The sequence below is a fragment of the Musa acuminata genome, chromosome BXJ3-11 (assembly GCF_036884655.1).
Source record: "Musa acuminata AAA Group cultivar baxijiao chromosome BXJ3-11, Cavendish_Baxijiao_AAA, whole genome shotgun sequence".
Taxonomy (NCBI): Eukaryota; Viridiplantae; Streptophyta; class Magnoliopsida; order Zingiberales; family Musaceae; genus Musa; species Musa acuminata.
The window spans coordinates 30864253-30890631 of NC_088359.1; the positions used below are offsets into that span (position 1 = coordinate 30864253).

Genomic DNA, 26379 nt, shown 5'->3' on the forward strand with positions numbered 1-26379 from the left:
TGTTGATGCGTGTGTGAAAACTTGAACGAGAAATAAAGGAATAATCTCACATAGCGATCCGATGATTGATTAAGTTTGATCAATAATTTAACAAGATTAAATTTCTGTGTCGAATTGATAACTAATCTCATAATTGATTGATTTCGGCTCAAAACTTATCATATGATTTAAAATATCTCAAATTATGTTAACCCAAGTAAATAAAAAAAATTTTATAAAAAAATCAAACGATAAGTAAGATTCAAGTTTGGGTCCTTCAAAATAAAAATATATTAAATATGATTTTATGAAAAATTACTACAATTTCAAACCCTTGATCTCTGATAAGTGAGACTAATGTTATCATTCTAACTTTTATAATACCGACTTGGTATGTGTATATTAATCTCATAAGCTAAAGTAATCTTAGTTTTGAAACTAAGCTACTTATAATTTTTTCGTTTTGAAACTAATGTTATTATTCTAACTACACCACTTATAATTTTTTTAAAAATATAATTACGATCGACTTATGATGGGAAGATTGTGATGATGTCTCTTTCAATCTGATTTGATCCTAAGCTACATGTGCAGAAATTCAAAGATAACTCAAATGCTCCCTTACCTACCTTGTGGTCGACATGTAAAAAGATTAGAATAAAATTCAAAGATAACTTTTATAATACCGACTCGGTATGTGTATATTAATCTCATAAGCTAAAGTAACCCTAGTTTTGAAACTAAGCTACTTATAATTTTCTTGTTTTGAAACTAATGTTATTATTCTAACTACACCACTTATAATTTTTTTAAAAATATAATTACGATCGACTTATGATGGGAAGATTGTCAATGATGTCTCTATCAACCTGATTTGATCCTAAGCTACATGTGCATAAATTCAAAAATAACTAAGAAGATGACTCGTATGGTATGGTCGACATGTAAAAAGATTAGAATAAAATGGGATACTTGACGTAATATCTTTGATGTTTAAGCGTAGGATCGAAATGAAAAGCGAAGTTATGGGTAAACAATAACTATCTCGATAACAGTAAGTTGATGGGGCCTTTATAATAGGCTGAGCCTTAGGAAAATATTTTCGGCATAAGCCGCATGTTGCATTGTTGTTTTTCTTTTATTAAAACTAAAAAATAATTATTGTTTGACAAATGAAACATTATATAGTACAATTAATCAATTTAATATCGCATACAAATCCTCAACGAAAAATTAGTCTAAAGGGCTTTGCGGCGACACTGTCATCGTCGGTGGCTTCGTTGTGGGCTCATATAAAGACCAAAGAAAAATAAGAAGCAACAAAATTGACCAAATCCCATTTCTTTAATGTTCCACAGATGCAGACCCGCTCAGCGGTTCACATTCTTTCTTCCCATCTGAAACACATGCTATTTTAATCCTTTCGATCCAATAAACTATACGGTGGACTGCGCTCACCGTAGAATTTGGCATATAAATACGTATGTCACAAGTCAACCAATCAGAGGACGGCAGAAGACGACTTTTTTTTTTTATGCTTTTAGATCATCAACCGTTGCAGTCTGCATCGTGATTTGCGAATTTGTTGATCTCGAATCACAATGACGGTATGTCTGTGCGTATTATTTTCTCGTTCATCCTTTCATGGAGGGGAATCGTTCCTCCTTTGCATTCAAGTCGGCCAAACACGACTTGCATCATTTTTCTTCTTTAATTTATCCAATCAAAAAAGTCCACTCGCCACCATTTTTATCACGTTAGCATCACAATCCAAACCTCACATCACCACCACCACCACCACCATCACCTTCCCCCGCCCCCTCCCCACCTCTCTTTCTTTTTCTCACTTGTCCATCTTGCTCTATAAATACGCTCGTCCTATGGACGCTTACAGCCGTAGCTCAACAAACGAGCCTTGTTGCTGCGGTTGTCGTCCCCTAGATTGCTTCGACGACTTGGAGTTGTAGTCTCATGGATTGCCCGCAAGGATGGCCCGAACAGGTAGTTCGTGTCCAGGCCTTGTCCGACAGCGGTCTGATGACGATTCCAGACCTGTACGTCAAGCCGCCGGCCGAGCGCCCGTCGGTTGGTAACGGTGGCGACGTTACGTCCGACATCCCGGTCATCGAACTGGGGGGGCTGGCGGAGGGCGCGGCGGAGTGCCGCGCCACCATCCGCGCCGTGGGGGACGCGTGCAGCGAGTGGGGATTCTTCCAGGTGGTGAACCATGGGGTAAGCCCGGACCTCGTCGCCAGGGTCCGGGAGGTGTGGCGGGCCTTCTTCCATCTCCCTATGGAGGTGAAGCAAGCTTACGCTAATGACCCCAAGACTTACGAGGGCTACGGCAGCCGTGTCGGCGTCGAAAAGGGTGCCATATTGGACTGGGGTGACTACTTCTTCCTCCACCTCCTCCCCGAATCCATCAAGAACCAGAACAAGTGGCCTGCCCTGCCATCGTCTTGCAGGTACGGTACACTCCATTGTCATATAACAGTACTAATAACGACGGAAAACCATAATATTCATGGACATGCATGCGCGTGATCGAGCAGGGAGACGGTGCAAGAGTATGCAGATGAGTTAGCGAAGCTGTGTGGGACGCTGATGAAGGCGCTGTCCATAAGCTTAGGCCTGGACGTGGAGCAGCTGCAGACCGCCTTCGGAGGGGACGCCGTCGGCGCCTGCCTCCGCGTGAACTACTACCCAAGGTGCCCGCAGCCGGAGCTCACCCTCGGCCTCTCCGCCCACTCCGATCCCGGTGGCCTCACCATCCTCCTCGCCGACGACTGCGTCAACGGTCTCCAAGTCCGCAGAGGCGACGACTGGGTCACCGTCCAACCCATCCCCGGCGCTTTCATCGTAAACGTCGGCGACCAGATTCAGGTATAGCCCCGATCCACCTTGTGGCGGTACGTGTGTCGTGCATCTCTTAGCGACTCCTTTGTTCGTTGATGGTTATGACGGTTTCTTAACCATCTGTCGGTATCTTCTTTACGTATGGCCATTCGGATGCACGAGTCCGACATCCCCCATCCCTCTGTGGATGACGCGAGGTTTTGTCTTCATATACCGTGTGCTTCGTCCTACCTAGTTTTGGACGCTTGCCGCCATCGCTGTTCGCCCTCTGGCGGTGGTGATCGATAGCTATCTTAATCTTTGGTCAACGTCCGAAACACATGGGCCGGGTTGACCGCAGCACAGTGACTTACAAAACAAGTCTACCTAAGCCGCTCACGTCGGATGCGATGCACACGATGGATGTGGAAACGGCAGCAGCAGGTTTAACCTGCGTTTCATTTGGTTGCAGGTTCTGAGTAACGCAGTGTACAGGAGCGTGGAACACCGAGTGGTGGTGAACGCAGCACAGGAGCGGCTCTCGCTGGCCTTCTTCTACAATCCGAGGAGCGACGTAGCGATCGCTCCGGTGAGCAAGCTGGTGACGCCGGAGCGGCCGCAGCTGTACCGGCCGATGACCTTCGACGAGTATCGTCTGTACATCAGGAAGAAGGGGCCGAAGGGGAAGTCGCAGGTGGAGTCATTGAAGGCTCAGAGTGTTAATTGATCAGGTGTACGTCATCTGCTTGCTGTGATATCTCCACGTGTAGCGAGCCATGGTTGCAGATCTTGCTTGGGTTATACTATACGTACATGTAGAAGTTCGTTGGGAGGTAAAGAAATAATTCAGAAATGAATAAATAATATGTCAGAAAATCCATATAAGACTTAAATATCATTTCATAAATCTCACGTATGTTGAAAGAAGCTTTATTGAAGAAATGAAGAAGCTTAAATGCATTAACATGTCCCTCTATTTATATAGATTAGAAGAGAGGATTTTCCTCAACAGAATAAGGATTTTTCTCGACAGAATAGAAATATTAATGACCGTAACGAGATATTGCTCTTCCATAATGACGTTGAATTTTCATATTTTTATCTGTAAATATGTGATATCTTATAAAAAAAAATTCAAAAATTTATTAGGTTCCAACAGATTAAATCGACACATAATTGTGACCAAGAAAAGATGCATGCCGAATACTCCTAATGACATGTAGCATGAGAAACCAATCCCTCAAGAACAAGATGTCGATCAAATCAGTGTTCTTTCTTTCTGTAACACTTTGACAAGCGATGAACTCTTTGCTAACATCTTCAAGACAAGTGGGCCGAGTTAATTACCACGTCACATTCTCTTTGATCATTCACTAAGTTTTACAATGCCGAACTCTAATCCATCCAATAAATGGAGATGCTCTTTTGTTTGTTCTTGTGATAACCACGGTTTAAGGACAGAGCAAAGAAGAGCTCAGCCATAAAGGAGGGGAAGAACTAAAGAATGATTAAACAGTACAACTTTTTCTCGTAGCGAATCAATCTCTGTTCGAGCATTAATGCATGCCGACATCTTCTTCTTTGAACCCACGAATAATCTTCTATGTTCAATCATGCCAGTACGAAGTGTATGTGAATCTTTAATGGTTCATCATGGTCGGCATGATGAAGCATATTAACAAGTCTTTTGATGAGGTCAACGACCCTTCGAGCAATCTCCAAACGACTCGAGCAGTAAACAACGGGTGGAGCCAACATTCTTAAAACTCCATCCACTGAATCGAGACGTCACTCACAAGCTTCAACAACGCTGCTTTGATTAATCCTGAGAGAGAGAGAGAGAGAGAGAGAGAGAGAGAGATTCCAGGCTCTGCTGACACAGTTAATGAAGAGGTTTCTGTGGACTCCAATGGATTTCGCCACTGGCCATGTGGAGGGAACCCCTCATCGTTTGCAAGCTGATCATGAGGCCCAACTTCTCTCCGCATGCAATGAATCAGAGTTCTATAAGCTTCACCGGTCCTTTCTACAAATAAAATAGGAAGGTCATGAGTTGCCGACCTCCGATTGCTTTCAGTAAAGCATGGAGTGCTCCTCCTCCGTCGCAATAGATGCCGCCGACATGTCAACCTAAGATTCTACTCAAAGCTGGCAGTTGTCAACACACTTCCGCCTTCTTTGTCAAGGCTTCCCGCGTTGTGTGGTGTTCAATGGTATATGTGCAGGTTTACAAGTCTTCCCAATATTTTCACATTGCACTTTCTAGTCTATAAGCCTTAAGTCTTCGTGTAGCATGTGAAGTCCGAGGTGTGGGGGATGACATGTCGGTCAGTTGGGGGGGTGGAGAAAGGACAACAGTAGCAGCGGAAGTGAAGAGAGAGAGAGAGAGAGAGAGAGAGAGAGAGAGAGAGAGGGGGGAAAGGGAATTAGCGGAAAAGTCTATAGTATTAGGTTTTTATTAGCTGGTATATGCATAGTTAATTTTTACTCACGGACGTCCCTTTGATAATATTTTTGAATCGATCTGTTTTACACCCATAGATTCATGGGCCGATTTGATCCAATCTAACCATTTGGATCGAATTGAATTGAATTGAATTGAATTTTGTTGAATATATGAAACATATGAGTATAATCAAGATATCCTCATCAAATCAATCTAATTTTTTTTTTCTAAAATAATAGACATGATTTTAAGGTATTTAACATTATTTTTGTTTTTTTAATATAATTTTAGGGTTAATAAATTTTTTAAATAATATATTTTTGATTGAATTGATGATAAACTATAATTAGTTAAATTTTCACTAAATCTTTCTAAACTTCTTTAGTATTACTAAGTGAGATATAATATATTTAGTATTATTTTCCTATTTTTATATAAATTTAGAGTGTTATTTTTGAAATAAGATAGTTTTAGGTTGAATTTTTTATTGATTTATAACTCCTTATAATTTTTTTTGTTAAACCTATCTAAACATCTCTAGAACTAAGATATAATATATTTAGTATATATTTTTTTTTTTTTTTTCGTATGAATTAATAATAATTAATTTTAAAAATAATATTATTTTTGTGTTGAATGATCAACTTGAGTATAACTTCTTTTTAAAATAAACCGTTAGAGCGGGTAACATTCAAGTTGAAGTGGGATAATAAGGAGGAAAAAGTGAAGAGGAGGATGAGAAAGAGGAGAGAGGAGGCAATGATGGAGTTGGGAGTGGATTATGAGGAGGAGGATGTCTAAGGGGTCGGGAAGGAGAAGGTCATAGGAGGATAAGGAGGAGGAGACAGAGATGATGGAGTAGAAGGAGGAGGAAGACGCTAATAAGAAGGGTGCGGAGGAGAAAGTCCATGAGGATGAGAAGGATAAGGAGGAGGAGACGGAGATGGAGATGATGGAGTGGAAGGAGGAAGAAGCTAATAAATAAGAAGGAAGTGGAGGAGAAAGTCAATGAGGATGAAAAGAAGATAGGTAGGTAGAGATAATAGTTTGAAAAAAATTAAGAAACAGTCTAGTTAAAATTTAGTTGAATTAATAATCTAATCGGATTTAACTAAAAAAATCGATTCAATCTTAAAAATTCTAAGCCAACCATAGTTGAGGATAGTCACAGTCTTTTTATCATGGAAGATATTTTTAATAAAAAAACCCTTTGATAAAAATCAAAATATGATAACAGCATCTTATAAAAATCTATCAGTAAAAGACTTTTTTTGGGTAAATTATCCCCCCAAAAAAATAAAATCTTTTTATCGAGAGGAGTCAACACTGCCCGATTACTCATTTCTGATATCTAAGTTGACTTTCTTTTATGAGTGCTCTCACACTAATTTAAAGAACGAGTCAACTCTTCAATGGCATAGAAAGAACACGCTTGTATTCCACAAAAGAAAAGCTTGCATCAAAGGGCATATACTACAAGTGCAAGTCATGCCCCCTGGGGCTGGCAGTGCCTGACGTCCCTATCCCATGAGACCCTTTAAACTTTCGGTACCTATGTATGCCCCTCTGAAGCTAAAGGGGCTGTGTCATATGCCACACTAGTAGTAGTAACAAGAGCCGAGACATTTTACATGTACAAATAAAAAACAAAAAACAAAAAACCCCTCATTTCATGGAGAACTTCTGAAAGCATATTAACACTTCATTTTGGGAAAAAGAAAGTTAGGAAAAAAAAAATAGTTTTATACAAAGCTGTATGAAGTATGTCGTCCCACAAATAAAGTCTATTTACAAATTAACAGGATAACCGAGTGACCTAATAATCATCCAAGACAGACTTATTGCTCCAGCAAACAACCGTTCTGAGCGGAGGCCTTGCAGATTGGGCACGCATTCTTGATCAGTAACCATTTCTTAATACAACAAGCATGGAAATCATGTCCACAACTCAATCTTCCAAGACAATCTTTTCCCTTGTATGTTTCCTGTTCATGATATAGAATAGAATATAACAATCAGGTTAAGTAGCAAAAGACAGGTTCTGTGGTCAACGTAGAAATATGTTTTCTACTTGTGCTTGCACAAGATGGAAAATGTCTGATGAAATGATTCATTAAACCTCACCAGGCATATCGTGCAGCGTCCTTTCTCATGGTCACCCGGCGTTTGATCTGAACAGTAAATTGCCTCCATCAAGCATCTGGAGATGGCAACTTCTGATAGACCCGTGTTCACGTTACCAATCCGTTCTTCCAAAGCAAGAAGATCCTACAAAATAAAAGAGTAGATATTGGATCGATTTAGGCAAAAATCACTACATCGCAAAGTACTGGATTATGCAAAACTCTCTTTACCTCATAGCTCATGTTATCTATGTCTAGTCTCATGTCATGATGCTCATCAAACAAATTTCTGGAATCATACAAGGTTGACCGATCCATCACAGCTAGAGTCTGCAATGTCAATGCATGACGAATTATTCTCCTCTGATACGAGGGAGTAAAGAGGAAGAAATTATTTCTGCAATAATAGCATCATAGTTTATTCTCTGGTGATCAGAACTTCACCTCTGATGCCCATCTACTGTGGCCGATGCCCTCATCCCCATCATCACGAATCCTTATGCTCCCATTCCTCTCATTCATATGCCCTTGCAAAGAGGGATGCCCTGGATACCGTGGAGGGACAACTCTTCCCACTGCTGGTAGCCTAAAATCCACCAAATTGGCTTCCGAACCCACAGATCGGTAGCTTGAGTTGGCCCTATACGATGTTCTTTGGCTATAGGAACTGCGATCCACCATCAAGTCAGGCGTAGGCCAACCTGGAATGAGAAAGAAGTTGCGACGACCATCAATATCCACAGCAATGTTGGTGGCATGGCGTCCAGGCAACTGGTTCATCTCATGATTGAAGGAACCAATCCCTGCAATATGTAGGCCACATTAGAAAACAATTTATTATCACCATATACTACAAAGTGACAAAAGTGTATATACAAAGTACAAAGGTGGTAATTGGACAAACCTGAAGACATAAGCCTTATATGGGGATCCAGAGGCACAGGAGCAAGGTTCCGATGCCCAGGCAAATTCACACCAGAAGTATTTGCTAGTGGATGAAAATGGTCAGAGAAGTTGCTGGATGAATGGTTTGTCAACGAGATGTTACCAGGATGAAGCACACTGGCAGGTCTACTTCTAACATTCCAGTGATCTTCCTCAGAAGATTGCAGATTGTTGCTTCTGTAACTAGAGGCCATGTTGACAGGATCCCGTAGGAAACGAGGACCTAGTGTATGTGTTGATTCTAAAAGCCCAGTCAAAACAGGACGATTGGAAGAACTTGCATCACTACGATGTCCATTTGTGCTTCCACTGTCAGCAAAAGTTTGGATTGTCGGCATTTTCCTTTTATATGTTGCTCCATCATAGTCTGTGGGAGGGTTAATTGTGCCATTAATATCCCCAACAGTGACTTGGTTGAAGCAAGGTTCATGCAGGACATAATATGGTGGAAATTGACTAGAGCTGCGAACAGATGGATAAGGCGTGTAAGATTCCTGAGCCATTCGTGAATTAGCTCTTACATAGCAGGGAGCCTCTATGTTAAAATTTGGCATGACAGGATAATTTGTGGCAGATGCAGGATTAGCAAATGCCACCGAATTTGGTCCACAAACAGCAATATTTTCAGGAGATATGAAAGTACCAGGTCCTGCAAACAGATTTAAAGGAATAAACTGAATTACTTGTTAAAAATTGACTATCATGATGAAATATTGATTCATAAAACTGATCAATCACCCAAGTTTGACCGAGGATCAGGGTGTGGATGATTCCATATTTGCTCTTGATCCCTCACAGACATCTGAGGTTGACCAACCAAGTGTCTATGTTCCATAGCCTCTTTGTCAAACTAAAATCAGCATCAACTCTGTAAAAATTAAAAGAAATTAGTCTAATAATTAGATTTTACATGTAAAAGGAAATTTGGATAACAGGCCTTTTGCTTGACTAGTTTGTAATCAAAATTCAAAATCAATTCAAAATCCCTGCTGAACCAAGATTTTATTCCCACTCCTTAAGTTTTAGGTTCTTTGATTTTCGCCCCTTTGTTTTGGTGGCCATCCTAAGTGGGTATATGTAAAGTTTATTCACCCATAATATATCATATACACATATGTGTATGTATCTGTCTGTGTACACCATATTTATATATTGATCTTTTGGTTTAAAAAACACAGTCTACTCAGGGGCAAAAATCAAAGTCAAATAGAGAGCAGAAGTTCTCCAATAGAACATTAATCTTGGGTATTCAACTAGCGCCATACTTTAAGACTGTTGCCAATCCGTAGAACTATAAAGCATGAATGTATATATCCAGAATTGCTTGAATACCCTGGGAATCACCACAGACAGCATCAGTTCCCATATTCCAGGTACTTGAACCGGCCAAGGGCAGATTTGTGACTGTGAACTCTAAAGGCATAGAAAATACAAAAGATATTCGACTAGAAATTTTCACTATGATAACAAGTAAAACAATTCATAAATAAATAAACAAAACTAAAATTCCATAGTGCATCTCAAATCAAACTTAGCTTGCATGCTGTTATTAAAGCAAAAGAACACTGTTATCAACAATCATAACCAAGGGATTATGTTGCATATCCTCCAAAATATACAGGTATAACAATAGATTACCAGTCAATCTCATCTCATGACACCCATACCGAAGGGTTGGTAGACAGAAATCCAATCTTAATATAATTTGCATCATAGTCACTGGTTGTCCCAGTCTCACTTTGAGGAGCTAACAAAGAACCATAAATGTGTTACTTTGCTACTTCCCAATATCAAATGCTATCTGCAGTCTGGAATAATCCTTCTAGTCATTCACAAAATACCAATAAGAGATCCATATCGTCAGACAATGTCTGACTGCAACTCGAACACCCCAAGTAATTGCTGCTATCATCAATCAACAAAGCAATTCAAGTAATGTTTACTTCTAGAGGGGCATTCTGGCTCAACCTTATAACCACCAGCAACCCAGAACCTATAAGTCTTAGACCTAGTACAATGCAAAAGAATCTGGCTGCTCAGACCTTACTTAGCTAACAGTTGCACTGCTACTCTTCAGTCTAGGCACTCAAAGATCATATTTCTCTACTTACAGACTGGGACTTTAAAAATTCCAGTTGCACAAAGTCCACCAGACATGAAACAGCACCAAAAACTTTTCTAGTTGTGCTTCTTCAATTTTCTTTTTAACGACATTTTGTATTTCGGGTCTGTGCTGTATAAGATAGATAACCAGATCATGAACTTTTTAACTTCAGGAAGCTAAAGTGGAGACCCAACAAGAAAAATGGATAGATAATCACCATAAAATGTTATGGACTTCCAAATAGACCATGGTACACTGAAGAGATCAAAATGGTAGAGCTACACAGGCTTCCAATAATAAAAATGACAACATCTCGACTCTAAACAGTATCCACAGAAGTTTGGGAGGAGCATTTTGCATGAAAGATACTTCCAGCATCCATAACCAAAGAAGCTGACACATGTTTAAGCAATATTATCAGATGAACAATAACTTTGTTCTGTACAATTGATCACACTACTCCAAAATCCAATGAGTGTGAATTCTAAATCTATCTCTAAAATTAGTGGCCAATTATTACATGGTCCAGAACCTCGTGAACATTGAATAATGCCTTATCTGTAGTGATGATAAAAACATGGGTTCAGAGGAGACATGACCATAGTAAAAAGCAAAAAAAATGGAGATTGCAAATCAATAGGTATCATTAAAATGCTGAAAGATAACATACAAATTCTGGCAAGTTAAATGGAGCTCTGACCAACGTCATCACAGCATATACAATGAAGCGATGTCACCCAAAATTAACTTTCACTGCCATCATCAGTTCTTTTAGTGATACACAGGCACCAATAGGGATGGTTGCATGCACACGTTTTTTTATTTCCACGTTTCCGATCATCACACCATCCAGAGGGTAATCATTGAGGGGAAAAAAAAAATCAAAAGTGATTGATGGCCTATTCCATTTGCAGGATGTATGTAAACTGACTAAAACTCAAATACAGATCCCCAAAGATTGCGACCAGTTCATACACCATAACAATCAAAGCCTGTTAGGTGTGGGTGCTACCACCAACCAAAAATATTTCTTTTGTTAAATATAATGTATCATCACTGATCTTAAATACTATGCTACTCAGAGACGAATAAATGTGCAAAGGCATTGATCGTCCAACCATCATGGGAAAAATCTTGAAGGTTGGAAAAGTAACTGTCATCCTATCTTCAGATTTATCAGCAGGCGCTACAACAGTAATTATAGCGTATGGTTGTACCAACATCATCTTCAATAAGGGCATCACAAGATTACCAAGGTATCATCGGGCCATCACATCATTGATACTCCTTTGCATATTTTGCATAACCACTTCAATTTTCCAACTCAGAGAAGCTAATCCACAAATATTATCATCCCAGAATGATGTTGAATTGAACCTTGCTTCTGACATAATAATTGAAGAAACCAAGGAGACAAAAAAATTCAAGGAGCCTCATGCTGCTGTTGATGTATTAAAACTCCAGATAGGCAACATTGGTATGTCATCAAGATATGAGGCCAGCATTAAAGGGCCTCAAAGCTGAAGGTGTTAACACTTGATAGTTTGTTTAAAAACTAAAAACTCAAGATTCCAAACTCTTTTCTTCATGGGCCAAATGGTAAAAAATGTTCCTGCAACACCAGTTATGATTCAGTTGAAAACTGACAAAAAATGCTGTCAACGTAACCTACCTTATAAAAAGCCACCTCTGAATGACTGTCAAATTTGTGACCCTCGTGAAACTAATTGCCTGAACAAAGACTGAAAATAGTTCAGAGACCGAATAAAGAAAAAAAGATACAAAAATGATTTCCCCCCCTTTTTTTCACCCTTTCCCCAGGGAAAGCCAACCTCAACATGCTAAGAACAGTCAGTCCACGACATAATAAATATTAAGTGACTTTATGGTGATGCTCTAACTGCTGAATAGAAGGATCAACTTAACCTGCAACTCACCTGTGCAGAATTGAGTTCCAAGACAAATGACAAAATTAATGGTCCCTGGTATTCCAAATTATGGTTACCGGACAACTTCTACCGTGGCAGTTTCCAAGAAAAGTTATTAGTACTGAAGCAACATACATTTACAACTATGGACCTGTGAATTAGACAAGACCAGCTAATCTTCAGAGGTTGCATATAAAAATCTACAAGAATAAGAGCACCTGAGGTAAGCACTATGATTCGCCATTGATATCTAAAATAATCTGGAATGTAAGGATGTGGCTAATATTAGGATTCTTGTCCATTCCCAACCCAAGTAAATTTTTATACCACTAATAAGCTGTGGTACCAATGACAGAGAATAATATTAGTGTGATAACAACAATGTGGGTCAATCCATCCATCTTCAGTTATATTTCACTCAAATTATTATGCAAACTTGCTTATTGTCTAGATCTGTTAATCACAACATGAAGCAACAGAATAAAGAGAAATTAAGAAGACTTAAAATCATAAAAATCTGAATGTGATGATAGTTTTCTATACTCACCCAATCATCATATGTTTATGCTTTGTGTGTAATGAAAAGCTCAATGTCTAAATTGGAAAGTCTTTGTCATAACAGCTGATCAGAAGAATAATCCAAACAAATTTCACTTACTAAACTGCTTCCTTAAAAGTAATATCAATGCCTTCGCTTCTCTGATCTTTCTGTACAATTTAGCCTAAGGTTGATGGCTGACCCAGAATTGCACAAATTTGATATATGAGTTTGCTTAGTTACTTGACTATGCAGAAAAAGGATGTGAGTTACCATTGACAATATAGTAATGAAGTCAAGATTTTTCCAAATGATTGTGGAACAATTCAAATTGGGAATTGAGAGAATTTCATGATTATGAATTTTGTAAACTTAAGTTGCAGAAAACAAAATAATATATTGCAAGGTGATGATGGTGATTTTTGTAGATGTCACTAAAGGTTTTCTAACCACGGATTCCTAAAGCAAGAATACGCCGATCATGGAAAACAGCTGATAACAAAATTTATATCATAAAATGTTGTAAAGTACTTATTTGCGACCTTAGAAGAAAAACAAAGCTTCCCATGTGACAGATACCATGGCTTTCTTGATAAAACATACCAAAAGATCTAACAAAAAAGAAGAATAAGAAGTGTTGAATTCGACATACGACAATCTAAACGGCAGAAAATTGTAGCATGCCCATGAAACAGATGGGAAGCTTTAGAGAAACATTAGTATATCAAATAGCTCACTAAAAGTAATCTAAAGGTATAAAAAACAATGCTCAAGAAAAGAGTCAGAACATTTGCATGGAGAGGAAGATGAATTAAATCAATAATCTAAGAGAATAATCTTCACAGGCTTTGATTGTATTCTATGCCATAATCAAGCCAAAATTCAGTTTATGGCATTACCTAAATGGGACAAATGAACTGTTCTCCTACACTTATCTGAAGGACAAATGGCTAGAACTGCCTTCACGGTCATTACCTTGACTCACAAAGTCAAATGTAAAACTCCTCCTCCCTGAAGAAGGAAGAGTCATGCTTGGCTCAGGCACCAAAAGAGGGTTGTCAAAGATTACATGATAAGCTTTGATCAGCAGAAAAGACACTTGCAAATGCCAAAAAAGTTGAGCTCCACCAAACATCAAAAGATGGCCACAAAATGTCTTGACACTTCAGTGATCCCTTAAGAGCAACTAATAAGGAAAGTAACTCAGGATAACTTCCGTCATCAAAACTCAACCTTTTGTCTTTGTTGAGACATTCGGGTTGGTTAGGAAATTGTTGCACAAGTAATAGGTCTGAATTTCGAGTGTATTTGATGTGATGAAAATTTCTTCAATTTTTTTAAACTCAACTTTAAATTCAACTAGGAACTATATCTTCTTATAAAATTAATGAGAGAAACCTTATCCACGTAGCTTGACGCGCACCAGAGAGCATAAGACTTAATTGCGAGGAAAACTGCCTAATCCAGAAGGCTTCAAGAAACCAAGCTCAAAACTCAACAATAGAAGACTGAATCAAGGGGGAAAAATCTGAAAGATCCGAAACTTCATCCTCGTATATGCAACCCAAATTGTATGAAGTAAAAGACTGACAAAATGATCGGTGTGATTACAAAGGTTTCCTGCAAGAACTGTGAGGTATTAAATCAATATCAAGATCTTCCTCTTTCCTCGTGCAGAGAAACAGGACATCGTCACAGAAGGCAAATTCCCTTCTGGCAATTTCGGATATATCAATTCCAAAATACTCGTCAGTCAAATTTTCCAGCGAAAAGCGCGCCCGAGCCGATGGATTTACCATAGACAAGTGCAACTCCCAACGCATATACCAAATTTAAACCAAGACAAACATGAACCACACATGAGAAAAATTTTTGGCAGGTAAAATAAACGTCAATCGGACGCCATGTCGGCAATCGAGAGGCAACAACGGGGTCGATCTACAAGATAACGGCATACCTTCCAGTCCGTAGAAGATTTCTTGTATCGCGCCTCGATCTCGATAGATTAGCGCCGAGATCTAAAGATCTGCCTTCGATCGGAAATTTAGGTTAGGGTTCGAAAGGGCACAAAAGGGGAGAAATCAACCAACTCGACGACACGACGACATGAGCCCATCGTCGTCGTCGAGGAAGAAAGAATCAACGACGACCACCAAACGAACAGGGGAGGATTACTCACCGACGGAAGCTACCACCGCTTCCCTCCGGCTTCCAATCTGTGTCTCAATTCAGCCCGTGCGCTGTCTTTTGGGGCATATATATAACGCACTGTCAGTGCTTACCATTTAATAAACAATTATAAAAAAATAATAATAAACAAAATAGTTTTCTGTTAGTGTCTATCGCAAGCGTGGTGGATGTTTGATTCGGCTGATCCGACTCAATTGGGTCGCATCAAATGGGCCGATTGGGCCGAGTCTAGCCTTTCAATTAAGTAGCCGAACGGGTTGCTCGTGTTCGGATTTGAACCGTTCGATTCAGCTATTACTGTTCGAGTTCGTCTGATCTTTTCTTGATTTGATTCACCCTTTCGATTTCTCGTTCGATGCACGATGAAATGATTCGATCGCTGCTTTTGTTTGATGGGCCCAGAGGCAGCCACGGCCCCACCTAAAGGTGCATGAGGACGACTGACACGTCCTACGATTTAGCCTGACCAATGGCACCGACGAAGTCTCATCTGACATGACCACCCATGTGGGCCACCACCGCCTGATCATTCACTGCCATTGGATTACAATTCTAGGTCGATAGAGCTCGACAATTACTCACTTCGATCCCAACTCACGCTCGTCTTTGGTCGCCAAAATAATAATAACAATAATTATATATATAAAGGTCAATAACTTTTATTTATATTCATAAAAAGTTATTTTTTATATTTTTTTTTTCAAAATATGAAGATATATAAATATTGTGGAGTTGGAGGAAAAATGAGAATGTGTGGCTGGTGAGGAAGCTAAAACGATGAAGACCTTTTTTCTTTGGGATGAGCATATAGTGGCTGATAAGGGGGACATGTAGGATGAGAGCAGAACAGTAGTGGATAAGGAGTAGGACCGATAGGAAGACATAGTCGACGATGGTGATGCATGAAATGAACAGCGAGGCCAGTTGTTGTGCTTCTGTGTGTTGATACAAGTGACGGTGACGTGAAGTCGCAATGCAAACCGTACGAGAGCGTCGTTGACATGCAAAGCTCGAGAATACACTGATCAGATTCTGCTGATCAAGAGAGAGATGAAATTTCCATGGAGTCGAGAAGAAGCACAATCAAAGGGAATGAGAAGTTATAGAAAACAACATCTGATGCATGAAAGATATGAGGAATGACATGCCACAGATGGTCTACTTCTCAAGAGCCCATTGTAAAAAGCCTTCGATCGCCATCCAATAAGCTCGACTGGATTTTATGACGAAGGAGACCGAGCATCGTCACTTCGCTGTTTAACAGCCTGCAATCTAATCTCCAGGAGAATTAGAAGGGTAATGAATGGTAATCATGTAGCACGATAAGGGGTGTCGTAGAAATGTAGGAGAAAAAGGAATATGAAGAGGAGAAGATATTTCCTTACGTTACTAAACAAAGAATCGAATTACATAGTAAAATTTGATCCACAATTTTCTATCATCTTAAATATTTCTTGAATAGAAAGAAAAAAAAGAGAGATGAAGTAAAGTCGAAGAAAAAACCAAAAGATTAGTATTTCAAAGATTGTAGGTTATGACATTCCTGTGAGCAAGAAAACGCCAAGTATCTCAGATTGCACTACTGCTAACATCGATCTCATGTTCCACTAAGATTTCTTTGCTTGTTCACGAAGCCACCTCCAGGATTACAGAGTCCCAGACTTAGAGAAGCTGTGCTCTTATGTTTCTTTGCGCAGATTTGCTACCTTTCTTCTCCGTAGGCAAACCAAAGACGATTTCGATGAGTAGCAATCATGAAGAGAATTTTTGGGGAACACCACCACCCACTCCTTTCCAGAATCGTTCATGATGTATCCACGACCATTTCCTTGCCCTGGAAAGAACCACTGCTCCTTTTGCATACAAAAGATGATGCTCCTGCGGCCAACGATGCAATGCAAAGAGAGTGACTGCAAACCGATCTCCATATAGTTTTGAGGTCACCACTCCCATAAAATAATATCAAGGGAAACGAGAGAGGAGATGGGAAGATACATGAGAGAGTCGAACAGCTTGCAGGACAAAAATACAACAGCTATCCATAAATATTGCACCTTACAGCAAGGAGCTATTGATTAGTCCCTGCCAAGAAGGACCGACGCCGTTCCAGCAGTAATCTCTTTCTGAATCCATGGATCCATCCTGCCATAGAAGACTCATCTCTACGTGGCCATCCCCTCCGTCCATAGGTTTGCATGACCCTTGGCAAGTCGTCGTGCCTGCCGTTGCACCACTCAGCCCTGCACCGGTTGGCATCCCCCAGCTGCCACTGGTTCCAAGGCCGTAGTCATAGTCGATGTTGCTAAAGCTGCTCGGGCTTGAGATGTCGACCAAGCCATTTCTTAGGTAGTCGAGGAAGCCTTTCGTTGGGGTTGGAGCAGATGGCATTGGGTCAGAATCGTTTACGAGGAAAGAAAACGGGTCGGTGTTTGTGTTCCCTACGAGAAAGTTATGGCCATTCTCATGATCCGAACCAAACTGCTTCATCGGCAGTGGCTTTTGAAGACTCGTGAGGTCGTCACTCGGATCATGTGAAAGGGGTGGAGGGACGAGGAATGGGGCTGCCTTCTTGGATGAAGAGGAGGAGGATCTCTTGGTCTTCCTGCAGCCACCTCCCACTGGAACATTCCTGAGGGAGCCTCCCTGAGTCCAATACCTCCTGCATCCCTTGCAGAAGTATCTGGGCTGGGAAAGGCTGTAGTTGTTGTAGTAGCAGAACTTGGTGTTGGTGGAGGCGCACCTGGGGCACTGCAGGGCGTGTTCCGGATGAGGCCTTGCCTTCCTATCCTGCTGCTGCTGCTGCTGCTGGGTCTTGGGACATGCCACGACTTCCTCCAGCCCACGGCTGCCCATTGCCTGTGGGTACACCGAAAAAGACATTACCAAACTCCAATCACCTACAAAATCTAAGAGATGCTTTGACGCTACGTTCAGAAAGCGGAAATCTCTCAACTACTGCTCTTAGAGGGCACACACACTTCGCTACCAAGTCGTAATACCATGTGAATATATTATTTCCTTTATTCCCTTCTCTGTACTTGTAGTTTTCTGCATCATGCATTTAGAAAACCGAGTCATGAATTATTCTGTCCTTGGAAACAAGCCCACATGCTGCGCTGCAACTTTATCTACAAGAGCTATAGTGGGATGTCAGAAATCAAAGATGCAAGTCTGAAACGCCTTCAAGCAGATGAATACAAGAAGGAAGAACTCTTATTGATCAGACCAAAGGACTTGGGAAGGATAATGGAAGAAGAAGAAGAAGAAGAACATGGATCTCCCTGGTTGTATCTGTTCTCGCAAAAGAGAAGGAACAGCGCGTAGTCGCTTCCAGAAAAGAAAAAGAAATCCTCTTAAAATCTCTAGTTCATGTTGGAAGTATATGGAGGATGCATGAGCAAACCCTAGGAAACAAACAAAAGTGCTTTCTCACGCAAACAGTCATCCGAATGGAAGAAGAGGGAAACTCCAAGAATAGGTTTCTTTGGTATCTCGGCCTTCACACAGTGCAGAAACACAAGGAGCATAAAAATGAGAAATGGAGAATCTTTTTTCTTCAGGTGTCGGAATCTCCACCGGAATATGTTCGCTTTGAAACATGCCAAGGCCGCAGCCCTATCAGGAAACTACATAGCCGAATGAATTTACGATACACAAAAGAACCCAATCAAACAATCAAAGTCCTTGATCTCTTTCTTAATACGTTAGAAAAGGGAGCACGACGCGATGATCAACACCGACTTTAGATTTAAGCCGAGAAAGATGAGAAGAATGGCTCATCATGGATCAACCGGAAATGAAAGAGGCTATATGATGAAGAGGACAAGATGAGGAAAGAAGCAAGAGAAACTAGTTCTTGGCTAGTGAATTCCCACTGTCGATCATACCTGATGGCGAGCATTAGAGATCTCCATGCACGCCGAAGGAAGAGAGAAGTCTCTCTCCAGGGGAAGCCAAGGTGACAGAGAGGAAAGCAGTATTGAGTTCTCCCCTCAGCCCATAAAAAATAAGGTAGAGAGAGAGAGGAGAGGGAGGAATGATTAGACTATGTACGAAAGAAATGCGTTCGTCTTTGATCCCGGAAAAATACTACTACTACTACTACTACTATGATTATTATTATTAAAGGAGGAAGGAAAAGAATGGTGGAGTCGCGTCTTCAACCACAAACTCCTCGAGAGAAGGGTCCCACCCACCCTTGGCGTGAAGCACAAAACATCACTCCTCAGTGGACCGGGCCCCACCGCCCTTCCCAAGCTTTCATGGCGTGCGAATGTGATGTATGTATGAATTGCTTCACGCGCTTCCCATTAAGATTCCAAGTGAGGCTCGGTTTCATGCCTTGGCTGTCCTTAGTCTAAAACCAGCGGACGTCACGCGATCGGCCAAATGGCGACTGGCCAACGTGGAGCTCACGGCGATGAGCCACATCAGCCGGCCGCCGGGTATTGTTTCAGGTCGGACTGAGGACGAGACGGATTGATGCAGACGTTGATCGTTGAACGGTTGACCAAATCAATCAGTCTTCGATCGGACTGAGGACGACGCAATATGGAACGAATCGAACCGTTGGATTGGAAGACGCGCCCATCGTATGCGTGCGGGCAAGCTTGGTGGACTCCTTCACTGAGACGAACGTGATGCTGCCGAACCATTTTATGTCCCCCCCGCCCCCTCTCTCTCTCTCTCTCTCTACCTTAGCTACGGAGGACGGACGGATGGACGGAAGGAACGAAGGAATAAGGCGGACGGAGGGGAAGGTGGGTGGGACCCACGTTGTGACAACCACACGTTATGGTCGGTGGTGCGGGACCCAACGGCAGGGAGAACCGATGCCCGACAGAAGGCCGGGATGCATGACAGCCGTCAAAAGTTGGTTCCGAGTCACGGCCAAAAAAAGACGGGAGCGACGGTCGACATGACCCCTTATATTTCTTTATTTATGTCAACCGTCATCTGATTTGATTTGATTTGATTTGATCAAATCAATTCTTAAAATTAAAAAGGACATCAGCAATTGACATTGAAAAAAGAAAACTGGATGATCTATCTATCCGCTTCCGATCGTGGAATTGATTGAAGGAATATAAGCATCTGATTTGTCAAATATTTGAAATGAACTATAAAAATACTAATATATAATTAATATATCAAACCCGTTATATTTTCACCTCAAGTGATTTTACTAGACTCATTTAAGATTTAGGACTTAAATAAAATCATACTCACATGATTTTTATGTTTTTTTCTTTCCCTTTTTAGGTAAAGCATGAGAAAAATCATTCCTTTCACATGCTAAATTAATTTCTCTTTAAACATAAGAAAACCATAAAATTAAAGATAAAACTTTCCTAACCCGCATGCAAATAGAGATATTACGTTGGCAAGTTATATCGCCACCCGTTTCACTTGTCAATGTGAGAATTTGAAACCAACTTCTAAAAGTGTAAAGTATGCTTCATTACTTACCCTTTAAACAAATCTACATAAGTTCATAAACCTTTGAATCGATCAAACTTGGAGCTTTTTGCACCTTCGCCGATATCCACGTTATAGCATAGCTTTTAAAGGAGGTCGAGCAATGTAGTCACGTACTGATGTGTTTCAATTAGATCACCTCATATAACACAAGCTGGACGGTGCTGCAGCTTATTGATTCGAAGCGTTGGCCCTAATCAGGAGAAACAGAATAGTTTTTCATCACATCAGTTCGGCATGGAGCAAATAGTAATGTAGAATGAGGTCTAATGCTGGTAAGATTGTAATCACGTTTTGTAAAAATTATCAATAAAAATCTATGCTGAAATTAAGATTTAAGTTTTGGCATGATGTTGCATACCTGGTTCTGCAGCTCGAGTAAAATGAGATAAATTACGCCTTATTGTAATGATCAATCCATTAGGTTAGATGTAGCTGACCAAAACAGCAATATCTCTTGATGTGTCCATGACAACTCCGTTTGTAAGAATTTTGCAATCTTCTTAGTGATGCCACCGTTACGTATATTATCCTCGTACCACTGATACTAATTGGACTAAGCAGTGTGCTTATCGGTCTTAGGAATGTTGACCTATCTTGTATCCATCTGCTCCCATCCTTTTGCTTAATTCACTCTGTGAGCCAGCAGCTTAATGAAAGGTCATACTATTTTTGGTAAGAACATGAAAGACACAGCAACATAAAGCGGAGGCACATAATATGCTTTATTTAGAGTCAGAAATCTCAGGAAAGAACACAAGGATAAAGACAACCAATCAATCACTAATGGGTTTTTGAGCCTAAGTTTGGCATGTCAATAGCCAAGGGCAAATTGTAAGTCACTTGCAATATTCTTACCATTATATCATACCAGCAGAACAATGGCAATGACGACAAGGTATAATTCCCAACGAGTAAGGTCAACGACATGAACACTTCTCCATCATTGAGCTCCATAAGAAACTATTGTTCGTTAACTAATTAATTAAAAGATTAACAAGTCCTTTTTTATTGTTTCCAACAAAATCTTCTTTGCTTTTCCTTTCTTTTCAGACAAATGTCGATCAACTGGCCCAATCTTTTTGGTGCATTTGGCAATTTGAGGAGTCAACCTTGAACAGCTATCATTCAATTTATTTTCATTCAATACATCCCCTAATTATTCATGACAACTAACATTTCTTGTTCTACCTTCTATGGCTGTATCATTCATCTATCTAAAAATCAATTTAATAGTACAAATTTTATAAGTTATTATGCTTTTTAATAACCCAGCCCACAAAGCAAAGAAATTCTTACAACTATTTAATGGTGTTTTTAACCTAAGAGGCAGTCAGTGGTCGCACAATAGTTTCAAAATCTTTCTCCATTATAATTATCCTGTTTCAATTTCTTGTCATGTAGTTTGCTAGGGTAGAATATGATTTTGAATAAAATAAGTTCTAAAAAATGATATTGGAATTAGAAAAGCTTAATATAACCATCAAGCATCTAACAAATGCCAACTCAAATTCTCTAAAGATTCTTATATATACAAGTAGAAAATACACTTGCTGCTCAAACCAATGCACAAGTAGCATCAGCAAGGACATGAAAGGTAAACATTTTGTTCATATGATGCAAATCAAGAGACTAAGTATACACAAAACAAGATAAGTGATTACCAGGAAAAGGTGCATACCTGAATTTGTCTAGTGATATGCCCTATACCCTGTTTTCCATTGAACAATAGCAGTCAGAAGAAGAATAATCATAATTGCTTCTCAAAATTCTGAAAATAGAAAGTACACACACCTGAAACCGCTTCACTACCCATGACAACTCCTTCCAAGTTTTCAGGTGAAACTCTTTAAATGAAGTTGGAGCTTGAATTGTCTCAACATGCTGCACAAGCCTCAGGCTACCTTTAAACGATATCAGACCAAGCCAGGAAGCAAACATATATGTTTTGCTCAACAAACATATGAACAACATCTCGACAAATGTATGGCCGGCTACATGGATACTCTCCCACTATTAAGGGTGTGCTTACCATCATTCATACATTTGTAATTTTAGATAGATAAAAAACATAAACATCCATGCTATTTCATTTTCGTGAAGTCTGCTTATTGTCACCATATTATAATTGTTCTTAGGATATAGAAGAGATGTTTGGTAAACAGAAAATAAGAAAAGGAAACTGATGGAGAAGAAGAAGGTGAAGTGGAGGAGAGTGAGGGAAGAGCAGAGACATGAGAAGGGGAGGCAGAGACAAAGAAGAAGAGAGGAGGAGGTGGAGGAGAAGCAGCAGCAGATTAACACGAGGAGGGAATTAAAGGAAAAAAAATCAAATAAAAATGAGGAGCCAAGTGAAAGAAGAGAAAAGAAGAGGGAAAAAAGAAGGAAAAAAAAAATGGTCAGGTAGCAGAAAAGGGAAAGATAACAAGAAAAGAAAAACACAAAATTGAAGAAAATTTTATTTATATACACGATCATATTTTTATATATTTCTAATTGAACCAACCGCTGCAACTGATTGATCCACCAGCCAACCAATCACCCATTTACCGAGGGTTGGCTGGGTCGATGACCAGTTGAGTCCTGATAACTATGATTAAAGTGACTCAATCCTTAAGTGGATTTGCAGAACAAGAAACTATCTTCTGAAGAAAATAACAACATAAAGCACCACTAAAAGATGGAATTAGGCGATGACAAAATATTCTATAGATTCAATCCCAATTAGGTAGAAATGTGCTTCTAACCAATGTTGTCAGTTTGCAATTTTTTGGACCTAACATCAATGTGAAGAACGCCAAGAAGAACAAGATCATTAAAAACATAGATTAAAGAAACTACAGAATGGGGAAAAAAGTACTAGTGCCGAGATATGTTGCTGCACAGGATCAACTTAAAAGATGCAAATAAAGTTCTTCTAGTGCCTAGATTCTCGCCTTCTCAAAATGATATGTTCTGTATAACTCTTAACAATAAACTACCTAGATACTCATTCGAAATTCAATAGTAATGATAATCAAAGCTACACAATTACTAATGAAGAAAGAGGTGGTACAGAAATTAAACTGCTGAAAATATTGAAAACTGTCTTAACTTGTAATGAAGGCCTCCTGCCAAAGCTCATGGTTGGACCATGATGGTGCAGATTCCTCCATAAGGATGCCCAGACTAGAGCAAATCCTGCATATAAACACACACGCACATAAATCATCAGAAAATAGCATTACAGTAAACTTAATTAGTTTATCATCTTGATAGCCATTGTAAGGTTCAAATGTCTAAGGGAACTCAGTAAACCAATAGATCATGGTGTAATGAAACAGCTTCCAATTTCTGAAAAGGAAAAATATCAGGATGCACCCGAATACAACTTCAATAAAGTAGGAATAAACCTACACTTTCTTCATAATTCAAGGTAAAATCATGAGAAAAAATTACAGGAAAGACCAAAAAGTACAAATCAGTTTAAATTCACGTTCTAGGACTGATGACAGACAACTGTTCACAATATATGCTACTTAAAATTCCAATGTTAGATAATTTTTTAAGTAGCCTGATTAATTATTCTAATAATCATCATGCTCCTCAGGACATAAAATCAGATTTATATACTTAAATACTAAAACTAATATGAGAGTATATGTTACCACTTAAAATGTCTGATACACTTCCATGAAAAAGTAATTATTACTCATAACCAGTTCACGGACTGAAGTGCATCAGTAACATAAGGTGCCAAATATAGCAGGCATATAAATGAGCTACTTGATGCAAGAGTGAGAGAACCATGCATATTGCATCAAGAGCACCATGCCACATTATCCTTTATGAGAGAACCATGAGTGATAGAAATTCTAGCTCCAGCTCAGATATTTGTGGATGTTAAAGCATGCCCTTTCATGCAAGCCATGGGTTCAACCACCCAACATTTCCTTGAATTAAAGTACACAACATGGTGGGAAGACGCACATAAGTAGGAGAAGAGTAATAGCTGTCAGGTGAGAAATCTGCAATTGTGATTGACAGCAATGTCCAATAACACAGACTGATGGTTTTCAATGTTCATCTTGATACACCAAGAGTGCAAATTATCAATCAGCTAACTTCCAAGACCACACTGCCTTTTCACATCCTAGCTGCCGAATAGCTACTAACCTCATTAGATATAACTACGACCATTAAACTCCTCTGAAATCAACTAGATTTCATGATGGTGTATCTGACCTTTTTGTTTTGACATCTCTTACTTCAGAAAATAATTTGTTCCATCGGTTACCTTTCTGGGTTTTTGATGTAATGACAATCATTGTTTCAGAGCATTAAAGATTGTCTCTTAATTTTCAAATTTATAATTATAGATCCAGAAACCATAAATATATCTGTCGTATTTGTGTATTTTTCACTATACAAATATAACAATTATATGACAAAATAGCTGTTCAAGGGACTAGAATTTACTCGATCACTAGTTGGCGTATAACTCCTGGAAGAACGCCATCGCTTATAGGTGCTGTTTGCACTACGAATGTACATGATGATTCTGAATCTGACGGAGGCAGATCGGTGAGACCATTTACCACCTGGCAAGGAGGCAAAATGCTCTCAGAAAGCTAAAGAGCCTTGCAAGTCACCAGAAAAGTTCTCACGATCAATAGAACAATTCCAATCAAAGTGATCAAGCGTGACCAGCAGATAAGCAGTTAAGAGCAAGAGAGCTCAGCAGCATTCACCTTTCTACAGACAACAAAAAAGTTGGTCACGCTGCCTTCCAGAATCCTATCGCCGTCGTTCGTCAATAACAGCTCCGTGGCCGAAGGAGGCCTCACCTTCTCCATACCCTGCCTAACCCTAGCATCGAAGAGAATAACAAACCACCATTAATAAAGTGAGGTAAGTAAAGGGAAATCTTAAACCCTAGTGGATGGATAGCACATGAACGGATGGAGAAAACATCCACGGGCTCACCGCACCCAATCGGAGTACTTGGCCTCCGCCGGCTCCCTCCCGCGGCCAGCGACCGCTAAATGGGCTCCGACGGCGCCGAACGGCGGCGGAACGAAAAACCCAAGATGGAGGAGCACATCGAGGCAGTCAGTCTCGCGGCGGCCGCGGACCAAGGCCGTGATGGCCAGCTCGTCATCGGACCCGGCGCGGTCGCGCTCCCGAAGAGCTAAGCGGAGCCCGAACAGGAGCGATTCGTGGACCAGATTCTCGATAGAGTCGATGAGCGCGGTAGAGTCGCCGCCGGAGGCTGCGGCCGATCCGAGGGGGAGGAGGAAGAGACTTGGGTGGGACCGGGCAAGGATGCGGGCCGAGTGGGCGAGGCGGCGGAGGTGACGATCCCAGAAGAGGACGAGCGAGGCACCGCCGTGGGTGCGCGTCGTGGTGTAAGCGCCTGAGAGAGGGCGAGCGTAAGGGAAAACGTCGGCGTCAGCTGTTATCATATGGAATAAAGGGAAGCAATGGGTAAGGGTACCGGGGCTGGACTGGAGGAACGTCGCGACAGGGGGAACGTCGCCGGTGAAGAGGACGCCGTTCACCACCAAGAAGGTGGCACCGCCACCACTCGACGCCATTTCTCTATTTTGTGAAGCGACAAATATAATTAAAAGAAAAAGCAAAAGTGAGAGTCTTATAGAATTCGGGAAAAAAAATCAGATTACTATTTATAATCTTATTTTTATTTTTTTTAATATGTTTAAAATATTATCCATAAATAAATATAAATATCATCTATTTCATCTTCTTTTTCTTTTATTCCTCTCTTTCGTCGTCACTATCGTTATAAAAGGAGAACAATATCATTGAAGTAA

The 26379-nt window shown here is 40.2% G+C and overlaps 4 protein-coding genes across 16 annotated transcripts; 1 reads left to right on the forward strand and 3 right to left on the reverse strand.

The window, feature by feature from the left end:
* The first annotated feature begins 1874 nt into the window (after positions 1 to 1874).
* Positions 1875 to 3721, forward strand: LOC135652669 (jasmonate-induced oxygenase 1-like). The gene is made up of 3 exons (XM_065173786.1): positions 1875 to 2444; positions 2532 to 2862; positions 3287 to 3721. The coding sequence occupies exons 1-3, from the start codon at positions 1951 to 1953 to the stop codon at positions 3539 to 3541; spliced, it is 1080 nt and encodes a 359-aa protein (XP_065029858.1). The 5' UTR covers positions 1875 to 1950; the 3' UTR covers positions 3542 to 3721.
* A 3261-nt stretch (positions 3722 to 6982) lies between these two features.
* Positions 6983 to 15148, reverse strand: LOC103972252 (probable E3 ubiquitin-protein ligase ZFP1). Of its 6 annotated transcripts, none has more exons than XM_009386522.3 (8): positions 15078 to 15148; positions 14856 to 14928; positions 9067 to 9196; positions 8288 to 8977; positions 7828 to 8186; positions 7615 to 7713; positions 7385 to 7528; positions 6983 to 7245 (listed from the first exon to the last, which is right to left on the reverse strand). In XM_009386522.3, the coding sequence occupies exons 3-8, from the start codon at positions 9161 to 9163 to the stop codon at positions 7099 to 7101; spliced, it is 1536 nt and encodes a 511-aa protein (XP_009384797.2). In that variant the 5' UTR covers positions 9164 to 9196; positions 14856 to 14928; positions 15078 to 15148; the 3' UTR covers positions 6983 to 7098. The 6 variants fall into 6 exon arrangements, with proteins under 6 accessions (XP_009384797.2, XP_009384796.2, XP_065029854.1 ...); XM_009386521.3 differs by having other exon boundaries at positions 14856 to 14924; positions 15078 to 15144; XM_065173782.1 differs by lacking the exon at positions 15078 to 15148 and adding an exon at positions 12105 to 12163.
* A 1847-nt stretch (positions 15149 to 16995) lies between these two features.
* LOC103972254 (dof zinc finger protein DOF5.3-like) lies at positions 16996 to 19138 on the reverse strand. 5 transcript variants are annotated; one of them, XM_009386532.3, is made up of 3 exons: positions 18976 to 19138; positions 17829 to 17944; positions 16996 to 17747 (listed from the first exon to the last, which is right to left on the reverse strand). In XM_009386532.3, the coding sequence occupies exons 1-3, from the start codon at positions 19000 to 19002 to the stop codon at positions 17144 to 17146; spliced, it is 747 nt and encodes a 248-aa protein (XP_009384807.2). In that variant the 5' UTR covers positions 19003 to 19138; the 3' UTR covers positions 16996 to 17143. The 5 variants fall into 5 exon arrangements, with proteins under 5 accessions (XP_009384807.2, XP_009384805.2, XP_009384806.2 ...); XM_009386530.3 differs by adding an exon at positions 18088 to 18225 and having other exon boundaries at positions 16996 to 17944; XM_009386531.3 differs by adding an exon at positions 18088 to 18216 and having other exon boundaries at positions 16996 to 17944; positions 18976 to 19118.
* A 1284-nt stretch (positions 19139 to 20422) lies between these two features.
* LOC103972256 (uncharacterized) lies at positions 20423 to 26165 on the reverse strand. 4 transcript variants are annotated; one of them, XM_065172717.1, is made up of 9 exons: positions 26043 to 26165; positions 25532 to 25961; positions 25297 to 25408; positions 25025 to 25146; positions 23661 to 23746; positions 22361 to 22470; positions 22248 to 22277; positions 20928 to 21201; positions 20423 to 20759 (listed from the first exon to the last, which is right to left on the reverse strand). In XM_065172717.1, exons 1-8 carry the CDS (start codon positions 26140 to 26142, stop codon positions 21145 to 21147), a joined length of 1047 nt encoding a protein of 348 aa, XP_065028789.1. In that variant the 5' UTR covers positions 26143 to 26165; the 3' UTR covers positions 20423 to 20759; positions 20928 to 21144. The 4 variants fall into 4 exon arrangements, with proteins under 4 accessions (XP_065028789.1, XP_009384808.2, XP_009384809.2 ...); XM_009386533.3 differs by having other exon boundaries at positions 25297 to 25414; XM_009386534.3 differs by having other exon boundaries at positions 20928 to 21215; positions 25297 to 25414.
* Between the last annotated feature and the right edge of the window lie 214 nt (positions 26166 to 26379).

Bases quoted from the DNA above. Each gene is read 5' to 3' on its own strand.
- LOC103972252 (XM_009386522.3), bottom strand. From the start codon at position 9,163: ATGGAACATAGACACTTGGTTGGTCAACCTCAGATGTCTGTGAGGGAT. The intron at 8,187-8,287 runs GTTTGTCCAATT...TACATATTGCAG, and splicing joins TATAAGGCTTATGTCTTCAG to GGATTGGTTCCTTCAATCAT. The intron at 7,714-7,827 runs GTGAAGTTCTGA...TTGACATTGCAG, and splicing joins ACAGTAGATGGGCATCAGAG to ACTCTAGCTGTGATGGATCG.
- LOC103972256 (XM_009386533.3), bottom strand. From the start codon at position 26,142: ATGGCGTCGAGTGGTGGCGGTGCCACCTTCTTGGTGGTGAACGGCGTC. The intron at 25,415-25,531 runs GTGAGCCCGTGG...CTTCGATGCTAG, and splicing joins AAGTACTCCGATTGGGTGCG to GGTTAGGCAGGGTATGGAGA. The intron at 25,147-25,296 runs GTGAATGCTGCT...CCTCCTTGCCAG, and splicing joins TTTTTGTTGTCTGTAGAAAG to GTGGTAAATGGTCTCACCGA.
- LOC103972254 (XM_009386528.3), bottom strand. From the start codon at position 19,002: ATGGAGATCTCTAATGCTCGCCATCAG. The intron at 17,945-18,975 runs GTATGATCGACA...GTGTACCCACAG, and splicing joins TCTCTAATGCTCGCCATCAG to GCAATGGGCAGCCGTGGGCT.
- LOC135652669 (XM_065173786.1), top strand. From the start codon at position 1,951: ATGGATTGCCCGCAAGGATGGCCCGAACAGGTAGTTCGTGTCCAGGCC. The intron at 2,445-2,531 runs GTACGGTACACT...GTGATCGAGCAG, and splicing joins GCCCTGCCATCGTCTTGCAG to GGAGACGGTGCAAGAGTATG. The intron at 2,863-3,286 runs GTATAGCCCCGA...ATTTGGTTGCAG, and splicing joins ACGTCGGCGACCAGATTCAG to GTTCTGAGTAACGCAGTGTA.